General features: G+C 41.2%; 1 protein-coding gene across 7 annotated transcripts in view; it reads left to right on the forward strand.

The window, feature by feature from the left end:
• The first annotated feature begins 5610 nt into the window (after window positions 1–5610).
• The window catches only part of ZNF385B (zinc finger protein 385B), a 148070-nt gene continuing 134218 nt past the window's right edge, over window positions 5611–19462 (forward strand). For 3 of the 7 annotated variants that reach the window (XM_060280536.1, XM_060280541.1, XM_060280543.1), the window contains exon 1: window positions 5611–5911. In XM_060280536.1, coding sequence (XP_060136519.1) covers window positions 5611–5911 — 301 coding nt within the window. The other 4 variants (XM_060280547.1, XM_060280550.1, XM_060280555.1 and 1 more) reach the window with 4 other exon arrangements.

Below are 19462 nucleotides of genomic sequence, written 5' to 3' on the forward strand. Positions count from 1 at the left end.
TTCTTTACTTGGTGGTTTCCAGGAAATGATTATCATTAGGCAGGCAACTGCTGGAGCTGTTTTAAATACATGTACATCATTTTAAGGCCACAGATTTGATGATCCAACTCTATGGTTCTGTGGTCAGTCACTGAGAGTTTGACCCCAGAGCTTTTTATGAGGGTGGCTAAGCACAGTTGCTGGCACCACTATCCTTATGAATTAAAAGTTACTTGGTAATAGAGATGAGCAGGTACTTAATCTGATTAGTTGTAATGTTATATCATGCCTTCTAGTGACTTATAGCACTTAGAGATTGTTAATGGAAAGGGCTGCTGCTGAGGCATCACAACATTTCTATGAAACAACCGCATGGTGCCGTACAGCATTGGCAGTGATCACTAACAATAGCTGAATTAAGGTGAATAATCTTGGTGCTTTTCAGCAGCCATCAGAAAAGTGATAAGATTCTCAATGTCTGTGGTCACAGGACACCCTATCCCTGTATTAAACCTCATTAAAGGTAAAGGTACCCCTGACCGTTAGGTCCAGTCGTGGATGACTCTGGGGTTGCGGCGCTCATCTCGCTCTATAGGCCAAGGGAGCTGGTGTTTGTCCGCAGACAGCTTCCAGGTCATGTGGCAAGCATGACTAAGCTGCTTCTGATGAACCAGAGCAGCGCACGGAAACGCCATTTACCTTCCCACCGGAGCGGTACCTATTTATCTACTTGCACTTTGACATGCTTTCAAACTGCTAGGTGGGCAGGAGCAGGGACCGAACAATGGAAGCTCACCCCGTTGCGGGGATTCAAACTGCCAACCTTCTGATTGGCAAGCCCTAGGCTTAGTGGTTTAGACCACCGCGCCACCCGCATCCCTATTAAACCTCATTAGCACTTCCATTTCTAACTTCAAAAAGATGATTTAGTTACTGGTTCACACTTTGAACAGGTTCAGATACATTCCACATCATAATTATATCCAGTGTTTCTTTTTCCAGGGGGGAAAAAGGTGAGGGAACTCACCAGAAAGTTTGTTTGTTTGTTGCGGGCCCAGTCGCAGTGCCACCCCCCCATCCCTGCCCCAGGCAGTGGCTAAAAGTAAGTTGTGATTAATAAACACAAGCAGAAAATGATCTGGATTAGAAAGGCCCACAACTATATTGATTACAGGTATAGGTGGATTTTTGGCTCAGGCATTGGGTGTATATCAGCTCCAGCCCCACCCCACCCCGACAATTTTTTTTTATAAAAGTAAGGGAACTCAAGTTACCCCAAGTTCCTGCTCAAAACCCCCCTGATTTTTTTAATCATATATCACACTTTTGTAACTGTAATATAATTTCTACAAACTGAATATAAGGATAAATATTTATCTGAAGGAGACCTATAATAGTGTATTTCCATACATGACTACCCTATCCTCCAAAATTGTTAGCTGCATTGCCCACTGTTAAGGGATTCTGTTGCGGGAACAGAAGACACTTTTAGCTCATTTCGGGTATATTTATTTTTGGGTCTCCCAGCTAAGAACAGTAAATATTACAGAATATTAAGTATCTAGATCGATGACGTGGTTGCATTTAGAATTCTGTGTACACATTCTGGTTACCCCATCCTCAGAAGAGATGACATAGTGGTGCGAAATACATTTCCCCGTCCTTCTCCTTGGCTACAAGGATAACAAGAAAAACCTGCCTGAACATTGCATCAGGAAATATACAGTATGGCCGTGTGAAATTCATGAAGAAAATATTGCACAGTCAGAAGCTTCCTACATTTAAATGCAATATGTGGGGGGAGGGAAGATGAGATTTGAGCTGTATGGCACCCACAGAATTTGGAGGACTGTAGAATGGAGACCATATGCAACGGGGGTAGGCTAACCTGTGGTCTTCTAGATGTTTAAGACTCCAGCTCCCATCAGGTACAACCAGCAGGGCAAGTGGTCAGGGATGGTTGGGAAGGTAGCCACACAACATCTGGAGGGCTGCCAGATGTACAGAGTTCTATACTTACTAAGTCTTGGGAGGAAGTGCTGGATTGTACAATTGTGACCGTCCAGAAAAAGCTAAAATTTTCATCAAAGAACATTCTTCGCAGAACTATGTACCTATTCTATGGAAGTTACCATCAAGGCAACAAAAATGGATTCTACGTGCTCTAATAGTAGCCAAGAGACTGATATCGATGAAGAATAAAGGATATGAAAAGCTTTAATATATAAAGCTTTAATAAATGGATTGTTAATATGATAACACTCGCACCTTGGATAAATAGGACAATATTTGGAATGACTTTATACAAAATGTAGTAGGCTATTAATATTTATGTATGTACAGGATAATAATATCAAAATTATATAAGAATGTATGGGTTAGGGCATTTTGCGTGTATTACATATGTTTGTATATTCTTCCTTTCTACACATTTTTGTCCCTTTTTCTCTTTTTCTTTGCATCACTTTTATTTCTTTATAATTGAAACCTTTTCAATAAAAAAAAAATTGCTACCAAACATGTGCAGGTTAGCCTCTACAAGATCTGGACATGCTCTACTATTTCTCATTTGAATTGTACACCATCACTTCTGATTAATTCCTCAGTTTCAGAGAGAGGAAGGAGGGAGGTTGGGAATACAGGATGGCCTTTGAAGAAGAACATGGAACTTCAGTTTCCTCGCGCACATCCACACACCTTAGGTGATATGCTGAATGCAAGCAAGTGACAATGTATATGCTTGCCTTCAGTTTAACAAGCTCTGCCTCATGCTCCCAGGGTTCCATGGTAGCATGAGGGCAGCACACATGGGTTTTTTCCCCTGTGATTTTGCCTCCTTTTGAGGAGTCATTGGGAAAAGTCTTTATACTTCCGGAACAAGCACAAGGAAAGCTCTACATAGAGCCTCTTGCAGTAAACCTAAAGTGCTTAAATGCAAGGTAAGAGATAATGCATGATAAGTGAAACGCTACTGCTGACTTTTACTTAAATAATAATAATAGCCCAGATGGGAGACTCTTATCAACCAACAACTGGTCCAGATTTTTTTTTTAATGGACTCCTTATATCGCCCCTCCGCTGCCACAGCCAGTTAGTAACACTCCCTCATATCCCTTAGAGGGGTGGCCCTATTTAGATCCAAATGGAATTTTCAAGCCACATGTAAATTAGACTATCAGAGACTATTCTAAATTATTTTAATAGGGTACTGTCATTTCTCCATAGAAGGATTAACATCTAGGTGGCACTGTAGCACAGAAGTAAATTTCAACAGGCTCCTGGGGTTATAATTAATATCCAGAACTAAAAATAAGTAAAAAAAGTGCAAAGTAGCAATTATAATTATAACTTTTTTATAAGTGACAGAAAAGTGACAAAGGCAACATTGTATGTGGAAAGCTGCCTCTTCTTCAAGTAGTACTTCTATTTAATTAGGAGAAAAAATGCTAAGATGCAAAAGAAAAAACCTAAGAGAATGAACATTTTGAACAATGTCTGGGTTAACATGAGTTGTTTTTTTTTAAAGTATTGCCTCACCTTTCTTTTTTGGTGTCACTTCTTAACTTTTATATATGTAAAAATATGTATTTAACCTCACTCACCCTCTGTCAGAAGGATTCGAATCTAATCCCAACAAGTTAAATATATATATATATAAGCTGGGAGCAGAAGGGAGAGAAAGAACTACCACCATAAAAATAATAAATCCAGTACTAACAGCATTTTTGGAAGATGCTAAGGCCCAGATTTCTATGAGTCCCTGGGAGAGTTTCTTTGACGATTGGGAAACCACCAAAATCACCTCTTAGTTCTGTTTTTCATTTAAGAAATAATTTTTATTACCCAAGGAAGTATATTTTCGTTCTCTAGTTCAGCTTGTTCTCTTTCAACATGGCACATGGGTGATGCAGTCAAAATTGCGTTTCCAGGTGCCCTAAAAGGGTGTGGTGGAATATTAAAGGTGTGTGTCCCAAAATTCATGTGTTTTGCCTATTCCAAAAGACACACTTTGTTTGGTCTGTTTTGAGTTGTTTATTTTGAAACACATGTATTTTGGGTATGTGTTCAGAATGCCATACCTTTTCAATCACGACAATAAGTAAAGAGAGATGCATAATGTTAATGTCTCTATGCAGGGCTTATTGTCTGGTTGGTTGGTTGGTTGTAAGTTGCTTTGGCCTTTGGGTTGCCCTGGGCAAGATAAAGCCACAAAGAAACTAACAACAACAACAGTGATTATGATGCTGATGATGCCACATTTCAGCACCCCTCCATAACACCCTCCAATCCCTCTAAATTTGAAAAAGTGCTGCTGGGGAAGGGTGGGTCAATCAAAATCGCCTCCACCTGCATTCTGCTAATAGATTCTTGTCTGTCAGTGAACAGCCACTATTACGGTACATATTGCCCACAACAATAGAAAGTAACATGCTTTGTGCCAGTAGAGGAGAGGGCATGGATTTAATAAATCGTTTTCCTAATGAAGAATTGCTCAGGCTTGTAGAAGGTTTTACTGAATAAATTGACACCTTCAGGGTTTTTGACAGTATGAAAGCACATAGTAGTGCCCTTTTGTTTTGTTTTCCATCAGATGTCAGTATCAGGTGTTGATAGGGTTGCCAGACTCAATAGAGGACAGGACTTGTGTGCCTTTAATTGCCCTGCTCTCTTTTGAGTCTGGAAACCTTAAAGAGAAACCAGCAGACCCTTTGCTTGGAAATTAAACAAAGGGTCTGCTGGTTTCTCTTAAAGGTTCCCAGACTTAAAAGAGAGCAGAATTAAAGGCACAGAAGTCCTGTCCTCTATTGAGTCTGGCAACCCTAGGTGTTGAACCATCTGAAGTGACTGAACAGCATTTGCACGTAGTACTTAGACGCGATGGCGGAAACTCAACCTCCCCACCCTCAATGCTACTACTCCAGAAAAATAATACAGAACGCACACAATCTCCCATGCTGCAAAAAGGCAAAAGTGTAAATGTTGGGTATAATGGATCATGGATATAATACCATGTGGTTTGGTCCTGGAGCAGCAGTTTTTATTATTATTAACTTTACAGATCATTTTGTATTATGTTAACTTGCACAGAGGGAGATTAATAAAGATATGAGGAATGAAGCGGAGACAGGGAACAACATTTTTTTTCATCCATTGGCTTTAATATATTGCTGATTGCATTAGGCAACTATATGCACACCCAATATTTAAAGAAGAAAATGAAAGTGGGAGGCGGAAGGAGAGAAATGGGAATATTGTATTGAGAAGTTTTATACTGGAAGAAATATTAAAACTCACCCTAAAAAGAAGAGATAACTACTGGAACAAGAAAATGAAGATTGTTCCCAATAATTGAATATTAACAGTTTTTATTTGCCATTGGGCCACAGCCTGTGTCACCTATATTTGCAGGAACAACAGCCTATAAAGAACTGTGAGAAGCACTGCCTATATTTACTTTTTTATATTATATATTTTTATTGTAATAGTTATTAGCAGAACTGAATAGAATTGTACATAGTGCATAATAAAACAATAGGTTTATGAAAGAAAATGCTGACTCGAAGTACTTTTATATTTGGCTTCTGACCTCGTTCCTTTGTTCCTTTCTTCCCCCCTCCCTTTTGTGTAGGTATGAAACACCCAGCAAGTCCTGACCACATATTTGGAGATGGAATTATGAATCAATCTGCATTCCTGAGGGGCTTTGAAGATAAAGGACTAAGACACGACAGGGCTGACTGTCAATTAAGTAAAGAGAAAAAGAAGATACTGTTTTCCTTCTGTGATGTGTGCAATATACAGTTGAACTCGGCAGCGCAAGCTCAGGTTCATTACAATGGAAAGTCTCATCTGAAAAGAGTAAAACAGCTGAATAATGGGAAGCTACCTGCAAACACGAACACAGGCAATTTGTTTGCAGGTGCCAGCACAGGTACATTTTTTTCATTATATGAGAGAGAGAAAGAGAAAGATCTTAAGTTTGATCTAAAGTGTCAAGAGACATTAAGCCTCCCGCCCTTTTGTCTGCTCCCTGTAGTGCCAGCCTTGGAAGAAAGCTTTAATTTATTTCTTCAAGTATTGTACTGTACTCTAGACCAGGGGTAGTCAACCTGGTCCCTACCGCCCCCTACTGGGTGTTTCAAGATTCCAGGTGGGCGGTAGTGGGTTCATGTTACTGCAGCACTGGGGGGTGGGCAGTAAGGAAATCTTACCATCAAGAAAGATGCATTAGTGGGCGGTAGGTATAAAAACGTTGACTACCCCCCTTCTCTAGACCAGCGTTTCCCAACCTTGGGTCTCCAGCTGTTTTTGGACTACAGTTTCCATTGTCCCTAGCTGGCAAGACACCAGTGGTCAGGGATGATGGGAATTGTAGTACGGAAACAGCTGGAGAGTCCCAAGTTTGGGAAACCCTGCTCCAAACCAGGGACGAGGAGCATATGGGGCTCCACATGTTATTAGAGTTCCAGCTCCCATCAGCCCCAGCTAGTGTGGCCAATGGCCACAGCTTCTTACTTGGTTCCATTGTGATGTCACAATTCCCACCCAATAAACTACCACCACCACCACTCCTGGCAATTCTTCACCTACTGAGGGAGCTTCAGGTGCAGATGGGCTGGGCAGAGTGGATGGCTGGCTGTAGCAGCCTGGAACAGCTACCCTGTGCATCTTTGAATCGGAAGATAGAAGGAACACAGCAGTTACAAAGTGTGCTGATGCAGGCACTATCCCACCCCTTCCTCAACTTTGCATGGGCTTGGGTGGGCAGGAGTGGAGAACCTGTCTCCCTGTAGTGAGACCCTTAACTCTTATCCCTCCTAGATAGAATGACTAATGGTCAGAGATTATGGGAGTTGTGGTCCAGCAACACCAGGTTCCTCACCCCTGCTTTAGAGGATTCCCCGCAAAGAGTTGGGGAACATAATTTCTGAAAACGTCTGACTACACGAGTATCCAAAAGTGCTATATTGATGGTTCAGTTTAGCCACCAAGATGTGATGTAATGTCGTGCAGTTGTGCTAAGACAGCAGGCAGGGAAATGTTTTATCTTATTTCATTGTTTTATGTTGTTTGTTTTAATATGAGGTAGCATAAAAAGGTACCTTATTAATGTCATTTACACTTCAAATCAGCAGAAGGGGTAGGGCTCATAATTGACCACATTTCACCTAATTTTCGCAAGATTCATTAATTGAGGGTCAAATTGAAATCCCACCTTTCATTCAGCTTATCCATGTGCCTTTAGTGCACTCTGTCTGATAATACCCAGTGCCCTATGAGATCAAGTAAATGTTACAAGAATAAAATTATTGCTGGTTCATTTTGGGCTGTGATATATATATATATATATATATATATATATATATAGAGAGAGAGAGAGAGAGAGAGAGAGAGAGAGAGAGAGAGAGAAAGAGAGAGTGAGAGTGAGTCTCTTTTCTCACAAAGATGCAAAATATGCTTGGATCCTATTTTCTCTTTAAATAATCCTTTGGAGGTCACCTTTAAAAAAAATAGTATCCATCATCCTTTCTTATACTAAGACAGATGGAAAAGGGTGTCTGTGTTTAAGAAACACTATCTGGAGGAGACAGAGTTAGCTGCTTTTGAACAGCTTCTGCTGGTGCAGCAAAGTATTAATGCAGTGACAGATTTAAAATCTCAGTAGCAGGGAGCTTATTTGTTTTCATAGATGTGAAGTATTCGCCCTTTTACACCTTGGAAGTTTTGCTTCTTTTGTAGTTGTTCCATGTAAATACTTCACACTTTTAAAAAAAGAAGAACCCCCCTCGCTTCTGTACCGCCTTTGTTTGGTTTGAATGGAACTATAGAATGGTTGGCATATAGAATGAATGGAACTATAGAATGGTTGAACTATAGAATGGTTGGCATTTGCAGTCCACACCTGCGGCGGATCAGGCTGTGTTTGGAAGGAATAAACGTGAAACAAGACGTGTAACATAAACCAGTTCATCTTTTTTCCAGTGTTTGCATCCCTCCTTGCTATAAAAATGTGGCAAAATGTGGCAAATGACACACCAAAGTTCACACACACTTACAACTTGGATATGAGAATGGCAGGACTCAAAACACCATCTTAAAAGGCAAAGCCCCAAAACACCCACTGAAAAAGGATATGGTCTTGGCAGTGCTGTTTTTATAGAAAAAGAGGAGCCAGAACTCACCATGAATGCCTCCCTCATTCTCTTATAACAGCAATGGCACGCACCTTACAGGTGTTGGAACTGAGTTCCGGTGAGTTCTGGCTGAAAAAAGCCCTGGGTCTTGGTTATTTGCTGGCAGGTGAACAGTCACATGACCAAACAGACTTCCTTCAGCTCAGAGCATTACAAGTGCCTCAGTGCTGTGACAACAACAGTGAAAACGTCTTCTCTCTCATGTCCGCTTTCTATTCTTTGGATGACAGAGGCCATGAAGCAGGGCCTCAGTAGAAAATATTGGATGACAGGACAATTCCTAAGGGAGTTGGTGGTTGTCAAGATACACTGGTCCCAAATCATTCAGGTCTTTAAGGCTCCAGAAACAAACTGGTAAGCAAAAAGGCTTTCCTAGAGCATATGTGTTACTCCTTTTCAGCACCCAGTGATGACCTTATTTATAATTCTCCTTGACCTTCTAATTTTGATATATATTGCTGTGTTTAGGTTTGGGCATAAATTGCACTAAATCACTCTCTCTGCTGTTTTTGGTTGGTTTCTACAAGTGGAACAGAGGACAAGCATCTCTCCTTCTCTTCAAGCAGCAAAGGGCCTTGGTCCGTCATGCATCCAATTCAAAGAGTATTTAAGTTGTTGAGTATAATATAAAATTGTGCCTCCTGTGCTGTGGAAATGTGTTTGTGTGAGGGTGTGTGTGGGTGAATTTCTGTAGCTCCGTATCTTGCGCCCAAAAAACTTGCCAGCATTTAAGCCCACTGAAAAACCGGGCTCCTGTTCCTAAAGTTCCTGTGAGGTCATTGTCCAGTGATGGCCTTTTCTAGTGTTTTGCTCAACTCCACAGTGGCACATTTCAGTATATTAGTCCCATTAGAACCAGAATTGTATGCATTCTCACTATATTCCTGCTTTTTATTTGCTAAGGTCACTATGATCGCAACTTTATTACTTTTGGATTTTGAATATTCTCCAGATACTGTTTTTCCTTAACTATTTAAAGAGCACTGAAAAAAACAGAAAGCATGGTATGTGTAGGAGGAAATAGGAATGAGGAAAAGACTTCTTGTATATGGGGCAGTGGGGAAGAAAATGAACTCTGAGTACCCCAGGTAACAATGACAACTGTATCAAATGTTTACTATATACATACAAACAAATATAATTCATACAAATACCAAAAACACTTAGATCATCTCCAGCGACATAATTGTAAAACGAAAATACTCATTCCTATGACATGTTTGTTTTCTTAGCTATCACCTAGCTAGTTTCAATGTATGTTTTAAAAACGTCCACAAGATGGTGCTGTAAGCATTCACAGAATGATGGTTTTTAGTGAACTGGCTACAGTCACTCCGCATGGTATTACCTAGATGATTTAGGGAATGTAGCTGTGTTCACACTCTCATTTGCCCTCACTGTGTTTCCAGCACTGAGCTCTCAATTTGTGTTCATATAACATTATCCAAAAGGTATACGTTTCCTGTAATTTGTTATAAAATACTGCTTTTTGTTTCTCAAACCTGTTTCACAGTCCTTTAAACTATTCCTAATTTGTCTCTACGGGCACGGGTGACGCTGTGGGTTAAACCACAGAGCCTAGGGCTTGCCGATCAGACGGTCGGCAGTTCGAATCCCCGCGACGGGGTGAGCTCCTGTTGTTTGGTCCCTGCTCCTGCCAACCCAGCAGTTCGAAAGCACGTCAAAGTGCAAGTAGATAAATAGGTACCGCTCCAGCGGGAAGGTAAACGGCGTTTCCATGTGCTGCTCTGGTTCACCAGAAGCGGCTTAGTCATGCTGGCCACATGACCCGGAAGCGTCTCTCCCTTTAAAGCTTCCTATTATTGACACTGCTAGGAGTGTTCTTTGTGGGTTTATCACAGGGGAAGACACACATGTCTTTGGGGCTTTTTATTTCCTTAAAAGAATGTTTAAATAGCTGTTTATCAATCGGAGCCAAATTCTGACGTGTTTCATATCTGTGTACTAAATTATGAGACACTGATTGCACAGGAGTATCAAAACAGGCTAACATGGCAAGAAGCTGTTCGAAAAACACAGGTGTATCATAGAGTATAATTTACAGTAATCAGCCCTTTGAGAGGCACAGACTGAAATCAGGTATGCATGTATACATAAAAAAGGTAAAGGTAAAGGGACCCCTGACCATTAGGTCCAGTCGTGACCGACTCTGGGGTTGCGCGCTCATCTCGCATTATTGGCCAAGGGAGCCGGCGTACAGCTTCCAGGTCATGTGGCCAGCATGACAAAAGCCGCTTCTGGCAAACCAGAGCAGCACATGGAAACGCCGTTTACCTTCCCGCTGTAGCGGTTCCTATTTATCTACTTGCATTTTGACATGCTTTCGAACTGCTAGGTTGGCAGGAGCTGGGACCGAGCAACGGGAGCTCACCCCGTCACAGGGATTCGAACCGCCGACCTTCTGATCAGCAAGCCCTAGGCTCAGTGGTTTAACCACAGCGCCACCTGGGTATGTATGTATGTACATACATACATACAAAAAAAGAAAATGGGGGGTGGAAAACAGAAGGGGAAAACAAATGATGTTATTAGACAATGATATAGATCTCTCTTTTTTGGAGAATCAGAAGAATTTTAGCTTAATAAGGCATGGTCTGGGTTATAGTTTGCCCTCTTGTAACTGAATTTAGCTGAGTGCAGCTGCAAAGGGATGTTTGGGAAGGCATTTGGGGATGCTCCACATTCTACAAAGTACAGAAAACTGCAGGATTTATTTCCCTATGAAGTTCTGCCGGTGTAGAGTGCATGGGCAAATGGTGACAAAATGACAAATGCGTCAGGTTTTGAAACATTTTAAGCAGAGCCATCTGGTTTTTCCTTGGCAGTACAGCCTCTGTAGAAATGGCACATGTCATTTCGGGGTTTTCCATGGCATGTGAAGTTTTCATCTTCTGCCAGTTTTTGCTGTGTTTGTTTAACTGGGTGGAAGTATTAATCAGAGTAATTTATTAACAACATTGAAAAATGGAAATCTCCATGCAACTGTAATGAAAATGTTACTGGCTGAGATGCAGAAAAATCCCATTAGTTCACCCTTTATCCCCATGCTGTTTTTTTTAAAATAAAATAAAATAAAAATGATTCACTCTTTATCCTGCCCATGAAGATACTTCAGAGGTCAGCTTGGGTTACAGAAAGTTTGTAAAAACCTTATCAAGTCAACTTTGTGCTTTCCACCCCAACCCATTTTTGCGTTCAACTCCACTATATTTTAATGTCATCACAGTGATTTTTCCTCTTTAAGGAATGTGAAATACTACCCAAGCCATAATCAGTGTTCTCCAGCAATTTGGAAGTAAATGCTAAAACACTTATTTTATTTCATGTTTTATTTATCAGAATAGCAAATAACTATGCTGTGCTAGTGAAGTTATGTGTATCTACAAAATCTGTTTTTGTGATGTTGTTAGATGATTAAAATGATTCATTTACATAATCACCATTTGTAATGAATTTAAAAGTTTGGTTTTGATATTTAAACCAGATGCACTACAAAACAGCTTGCAACTATATGCAGTTAATGTGGGTATTTTTAAAAGAAAGACTTCCCTTTGCATGTTGCAGTACACATTTTATTCCCATGGAATATATTATAGCTGTCTCTTGATTAGAGAAACCAGTTTCACAGTGATGACACAGTTATTTTGAAACAGTTTCACAATAACTATTAGGCATCCTGAATACTTTTCACATGTAGCTTCTTCAGTAAGTGAGATAGGGCTTCTTACATCTTTTGTAACTTATCGCCAGATCCCAAATTGATAGGAGTAAGTCTTGGGGCGTGAATACTTCTTGCTAAACATCTAAAAGGAAACATACTTATTTCTGGGAATGCATCACTTATTTGTAAGGACCTATGCAGCTGTTCAGCAGGTGTGACTTCTTTGTGTATGCCATGTGTACCCTAATGTTTGCCACAGTAAAGACTGTCAGGTGTAAGGAATAAACCAGGCATCCCCAAACTGCGGCCCTCCAGATGTTTTGGCCTACAACTCCCATGATCCCTAGCTAACAGGACCAGTGGTTGGGGAAGATGGGAATTGTAGCCCAAAACATCTGGAGAGCTGAAGTTTGGGGATGCCTGGAATAAACCAATAATATCTTTCTACCTGAGAGAGGAACGTATCTGCTCTTCATACCTCATGAGGATCACTGAAAGGTGCTTGGAAAAGGCAGGACCTACAACACACTCCTCAGCTGCAGACTGAGTGCTTTCTCATACCTTTTTGCAACTTCATTGACAGATAAACCATTGGCTGAAATACACATTCAGTCGAGTCAGGCCTCTTCTCCATGTTTGAGGTGAGCTTTTGGGTTTTTTTGCCGTTGTATGTACAATATGCTTTTCCTTTTTATCAATCCAATTGGGGCTTTCTGCTTTTAAAAAGCGTTTTGCAGCCAGGAATAAAGAGTCAGTTGACTTCAGCCAAGTGGTGATGGGTAAATAGAGTGTTCTTTGGCTGCATGTTGTTACCTGTCATAAGCATTGGGGGGGGGGGGGATTGTGGCAAAAAAATTAAGATTACGGAGAATATTTTAAAGTGAGTAATCAAAGAGGAAATCACTTTTCAGAATACAGTAGTAGATTGTGATGAATAGCTCTCATGTGCATAGGCCCAGTTGTCTTTTTGTGAGGGTATTTTTTTATTTCTTGTATTAGTAATATTAAATTGTATCAGACAAGGACAGTAGAGCTCTTTAGATGTAGTGCTGAGAAGATATACAAGGGCAGCTTTAGCGGAATGCACAAGACAAGGATTTGGGATCAAACAGGCCACAACTTTATTGGATTACAGGTGTCAGTAGGCTTTGGCTAACACATTGGGTATATATCCAGCATCATCCAGCCTGCCTGCTGTATGATTGTTCATTAGGGTTGATCCTAGCTTAGGGATCACCTTAGGACGTAGATGCGACCCACCAGTATCAGCACTATAAGTTTAGCAACATGGCCCAACAACCCTGTGTGGGCACCTGGACAGAAGCACCTCTCCCCTGGACCTTCTTAACAGGGTATCCCTTTCCTTGAGGGGGGGGGCGTTGAGACTCCCAATCCCACTTTCTTGACCAAGGATCCATCCCAATGCCTTATCCGCCATTAAGTGTTGACAATTGCTATGAGGTAGGTGAAGACCCTGAGACAGGCCCAATATGTCTGGAGGGAAAAAAATTCCTGCCTGGCCCCAAAAATAGGGTTGTCAGACTCAATAGAGGACAGGGCTTCTGTGCCTTTAATTGCTCTCTTTTGAGTCTGGAAGCCTTAAAGAGAAACCAGCAGACCCTTTGTTTAATTTCCAAGAACCAGATCAACCACACCCTCACCATCTCTTGGCAGCACACTATGTGCTGGGCATGTGTACGATCTTGCTATCTAAATCTTGGTCCCTGTTTTCGGGTAGGGTTGCCAGACTCAATAGAGGACGGGACTTGTGTGCCTTTAATTGCCCTGCTCTCTTTTGAGTCTGGAAACCTTAAAGAGAAACCAGCAGACCCTTGGCTTGGAAATTAAACAATGTGCCAATTAAACAATGTGCCAATTAAAGGCACAGAAGTCCTCTCCTCTATTGAGTCTGGCAACCCTACCCGAAAACAGGGACCAAGATTTAGATAGCAAGATCGTACACATGACCAGCACATAGTATGCTGCCAAGAGATGGTGAGGGTGTGGTTGATCTGGTTCTGACAGAGCTGCCAAGAAAGTGTGCACTCCTTATTTAAGCCCAGTGAGTGGAGCTGACTGAGGATCTGAATGAGAAGTTCCCAGTCAAGTCTGCTCCTGAAAACTCGGTCCGCAGCCCGCTGAAGCTGCAGGTGGGCCATGTCAATCATCACAGCTGGCAGAGGACATCCTCCAGCGGCCATTTTAATCCCTCTGCCTGCCCCACCAGCAAGCGGCGCCATGCTGCAACTGCCGCCTCCCTGCAGAGAAGGTAAGTGGACTTACCTCATGAAAATTCACCAGCATTTTAGTGTTTAGTTACTGTACACATTTTGACATACATTTCTGCCTAATAAACACATCTATACATTCTTTGCATTTGTTCCATCTCATCAACAAATACAGGAGGGGACAGAAAAAGTTTGAGGGAGGTGGAAGATGGATGGATGCAGTGGAGGGACAGAGAGAGATTTCAGCAGATAAATTGCAATTTGTGACTGACGTTGGTGAGGTTCTGACAGAAACTGAGGAAGAGAAGGCAGGCTTTAGCAGAGCATAAAAGGTAGAAAAGAAGCTTCAGGATTGTTGAAAATGGTCAGTAATGATGCTTGGCCAGATAAAGAACAGATTATGAGCCAAGGAGCCAACTCCTTGGGGCTGAGGTTCTTTCAGCCCCACAATAAAACATCTGAAGGGGGCCAGTCCTCCCAAGTTGATCATTTCCATTCAAGTGGTGTGCATGGACAGCATCATGTGATTGATTATGAAGGGCGGGGCTTATCTGCCCCACCCCAATATTTTATTCAAGTTGGCAACCCTGGTATGAGGGGAGCATGAATTTAAAGTGAGCCAGGTTTTTTTTTAATGCCTCAAAATGCACATAGCAACCTGAGGACATGAATGGGGATAATGTATGGAAGATGTATGCTGGGCTTGGGAGCAAGCGTGCCAAATAATTTGGTAGGACAGCAGAACAAACAAGCTAAGATTTAAGTATAGGGGGGAGTTGGTGTTGAAACAATAGAGTTTGGAGTGGGGTGGCCAACACGGTGCCCTCTAGGTGGTGTTGGATGGATGACAATTCCCATCATCCCTGGCCATCAGTGCTGGCTGGGGCTGCAGGTGGGAACTGTACTCCAACATCATATGGAGGGGACCACATTGGCTACCTTGATCTAGAGCAGTGGTCAGATGTGCCAGGTGAAATAAAGGGATGATGACACTTCAAGAGAGTGTTACCAGACTGCAGGTCACAGTAGAGACAAGAAGCAGAGGTGTAGGGGCAGAGAAGGTACACACTGAGTGATAATGTGGTGGTCAGAAACAGGGTGTTCTCTTAGGGCAGGGAGCCCAGTACATAACAGTTCTTGTAGAACGCAAGGTCAAGGGAGTGAATGGGACGGTGAGTGGCCGAGTCTGTCCAAAGTCACAGGCCTCTGGAGGAGTTTAGTTGCGGGGTGAGAGGGGAGGTGGAAGGTAGCTTGATCAGTGAGATGTCCATCCATGAAGGGGCAAGGGTTGAGTGTTGTGAAAGAGAAGAAAGGTAAACAAAGGGCCAAGGTCAGTTAAGAGTGTAGAAGTAGGTGCAACAGGATGATATGGCAGCAAAGGGGGAGCACAAAGGTACGAAATAAAATTTCAAAGGTAAAAAACAATTGGTGGCTGGAACCGATTTGGGAAGATGGCCACCTGCTCCGCCATTTTGACTGTCAAGATTTTGGGGGCTAAAAAAAGGGAGAGACCTCTAAAGAAGAAATCAGCAGTGGGCCTGGGGCTGGTGAGAGCAGGTGAGGGAAAGGCAAAAGGGTAGAAATGTAGACACCATAAGGTGCAGTTCAACTGAAGGAATGGTTGGACACCAAACGAGCACCGTATGGTCTAAGGTCCAAACCACATGTTCTGTTTGCTGCATATCTGTATATAAGGAAAAAAATGTTGCTGAAATGAATTGGGAAGCATTTTTCCACAGTGCAAATTGCAAGCACAGGCCACCAAATCTGGATTAGGGCCATAGTAGTGGACAAAGGTTAACACCCCCCCCCCAATTTCCTCTATGCTAGGGTTCTCATCTGAACTGGATCCCCACATTGCCAATCTGTGCTGGTTACAAATGGCTAGCCAGTTTGCAAGGTCAGTAGTCCATAGTTTAGCTCTAAATGTTTACCACATTCATTTCTGTCTTAGGAGGGGGGGGAAGGCTTTATGTTTTTAGCTATTTTTGGATAGCATATAACTGATGTTTCTTGTTTTCTGAACATGTGTTGTTCATTTTCTTAGTAGCAAAAAAACCCCACCCCAAACCCTCCGTCAATATGTCACTGTTTTTATTTTTAAAACCACCTCCAATAATAACACCCCCCCATCAGCATATTGGCTCCGGATGTTCCTCTGTCACTGTGGAAAACCCAGAGCTAATTTTGACACTTGCTCAGTTTGGGAAGATGATTCTTCATTCTGCGTGGCTTGCAGCTATATCTGTAGAGCCATTTCATAATCATCCGTCTTTTGCTTGAATTTGATCACAGCAGCTGATTCCTCTGCATTGGTAATGAAGCCTTAAGGTTGCCTATTCCTCAGCATAAATCCATCCCAGAGACCTTACTTTGACAGTGGGGTGTGTGTGTGTGTGTGTGTGTGTGTGTGTGTGTGTGTGTTTCAGTACGAATGAATGTGTGGAACTGAAATTGCTCTGCTTTCTTTACAAATGACTCAGTGTGCTTGTCCTTCCCTAAAATGCTGCCAGCATGTAAAGGATTTTCAATGAGCAGTGCAAATAAGCCGGCAGCAGAGAAGGTTTGAAGCTGCACTGTGTAACAGTTTACTGTCACACAGATGATCAGGGTTGGAGAGCCAAGCCTCTGTAGTGTTCACCATACCTCTTTCTGCTCACATACTGGAAGTTTTTTTTTGTTTCTAACCTGGTTTCTTTTATGAGCTGGATATTTAATACTACCAAAATGTGGAGTGGACTTCCTAGCAGAGGTGAGCAATGAATTTTATTATTATTATTATTATGAGTAAGCATTACAGAATTGCTTTGAGGCACATTCCTATACATTTACCCCATGCTTGGCATCATTTCTGTATGTGTGTGAAAGTGGCATTTTGTATTTCATTTGTGCCGGCAGAGACAACACAAAAGGCTAGAAAAATATTGAGAAAATGATGACATTGTAAACGTTAACTCCATAAAATGGATTAAACCTCATTTCAGTTTCCTGTCATTTTACTTGGAGAAGAGGCTGTTCTAGCTCTTAGTTATTTCAAATATATCAGAATCCATCTATTGGTACAATAGGACATGCTGATCATTAACTGATGAGGCTAATCATCAGTGAGATTGTGTGCCTGTGATCAAAAATGACATGCAGGGCACTGAACCCTACTTAGCAGAAAGCTTGACTCGTGGAAGGGATATTATACAGGAGATAAATTACTAACATGACTTGCAACTAATAAAATAAGATAAAAGCAATGGACTGCATACTGGAGTAATGAAAACGGGAGTCTCTGTGAGTATTAAATGGTATGACCTGTCAGTCACAGGACAACCTCCACTAATTCATTTGCAATGACAACTTGTTTTATGAGAGGCATAAAATTACTGTCACTGCCATCTAAGCATGCTTTAATTAAATATGACATTTTAAGTGCTGCACATCTTTTTTTTTAAAAAAAAAAGCAGAAATATATTGCTGTAACTAATTTGTGAAGTTCATATCGCCCACCCCTTAAGTTTCAAAACATTCTGGCAGAGGATTAAGTTGTGTTTACTTGTCTAAAAAGTTCCAGCCAATCACTTCAGTGTGAATATTATTCATTAAACCTTGCTTATCTTCGTCGAGGTAGGTGTTGTTTTAGTTATTTGTTTTAGGTCTGGGTAGTATTGTCCCCAAATGAAGAGAAAATTACAAGCTAGCATTATGAAACTGGCATTTCTTTTTTACAAAATAACTCTTTAAGTAGCTTTGCAGATCTTTCAGTAGAAACTAAACTATCTAACACTTTCCCCAATAAATTTATTCATGAAGTAGTTGTTTTTATAGCTCCCAACGACTGAGTTACAGATAAGAACATGTTTGTTTGACTGAAGATTTGAGAATTTCCATTTACTGGCAGTACACGTAAAGCATGGCTAACCAGGAGCAAACCCATTTGTATTAGCCAATCTGTCTTTGCAAGTCCCAGGGCCGCTATCTTGCTAGAAGCCACTGTGTGCTTTTGAAAGCATGAAATTAGTTTTATACTGAGCACATGGTTTCTCATTTAGCAGCTCTTTTTATGGAAATGGTCAATTTATGGTTCACTGCCAGGATTTCGGCCTTCTGTCAAAGCTGATGGGTTCTGCTAAGGTGTCCATTGTAGATTAAAAAAATAAAAATAAAGAAAATGTAGAAGAGAAAAAATGCTAATTAGAACCAAGAGATTGGACTTGAACCCATCAGTAAAATATACTCATGACATTATTTAAGACCACCGGTAGATAGGGTTGTTGTTTTCTTCTGTCATTGCCAGTTCCTGAGTTGGACATTTTTTTATGAACAATAATGAAACTAGGGAAGAAGTTTGTCACATGTAAGTGCATTTTAAAGAATATTTTCCAGCTCCTCTGGCAAGCTGCTTTCAACATTTTGGTCAATATTTCAACCAAATGGTGTTAGTTTGTCAAAGAATCAAGTATATCTAGAAAAGTAGGAATATAAAAGTTTTATTTGTTTTTGTGCAATCCTTACTATTACTGTCGTAATACTTTGAGGCTGCAAACCTGTACCTACTTACTGAGAGTAAGTCCCGTTGAACTTGAAAGGACTTATTCTGAGTAGACTTGCATAGGATTTTGTTGTAAAGCTGCAATCCTATGCACACTTGCCAGGAAGTAAGCTCCAGTGAATTGCTTCTGAGTATAATTAAGACTGGGTTTCAATTCTTCTCACATTTCTATGGGAGTATGTCCCACACAACTCACTGGGACTTGCTTTCAAGTAAACTTGCACAGGTCAAGTTGTACATTAAGACAATGTAAATATATGTGGACAGCTTGCAGTTTTTCTTCCTTTGTACCATTAGCAACCTTTGGTGAGGGAAGGGGAAATTTCTACAACCTGATGCTTACATATCAGACTGCCCCAACCTCCACAAGTAAACTTGCTTGGAACTAAATTCCATTGAGTTTACTTTCATGTTGAGGAGGTGCACATACAGGAGCAAATGTTGAATGATGATTGCTTGCGTCCATGTAAATGTAAAAGGAATGCAACAATGATGTTTACAGAAGCTTCCATTTTAGTCATATGCAACAGAGATATAACACATAGTTGTTATATCCTGTTACGTGTACACATGGTGGCATTTTTTTGTCTACTGTGAAGTGATCTTTACATAGTACTAAGAAGTTTAACCCCCCCCCATTTATATATATTTTGGGGGGAGGGCACTAATAATCTAATATCGTGCATATTTAATATAGGCCTGTCTGCTTTCAAGTTAAACCCACAGCAAGACTAGCTGTTTGTTTCCACAGGTGGTTATTATTATTGATCGAAACAGTTCTATTGTTGATCCGCCCCACCCTCACAGTTGGTAAACTTGAGATGCTTCCTCTATGTGA

This window comes from Zootoca vivipara, chromosome 1 (genome assembly GCF_963506605.1).
Source record: "Zootoca vivipara chromosome 1, rZooViv1.1, whole genome shotgun sequence".
NCBI classification, from domain to species: Eukaryota; Metazoa; Chordata; class Lepidosauria; order Squamata; family Lacertidae; genus Zootoca; species Zootoca vivipara.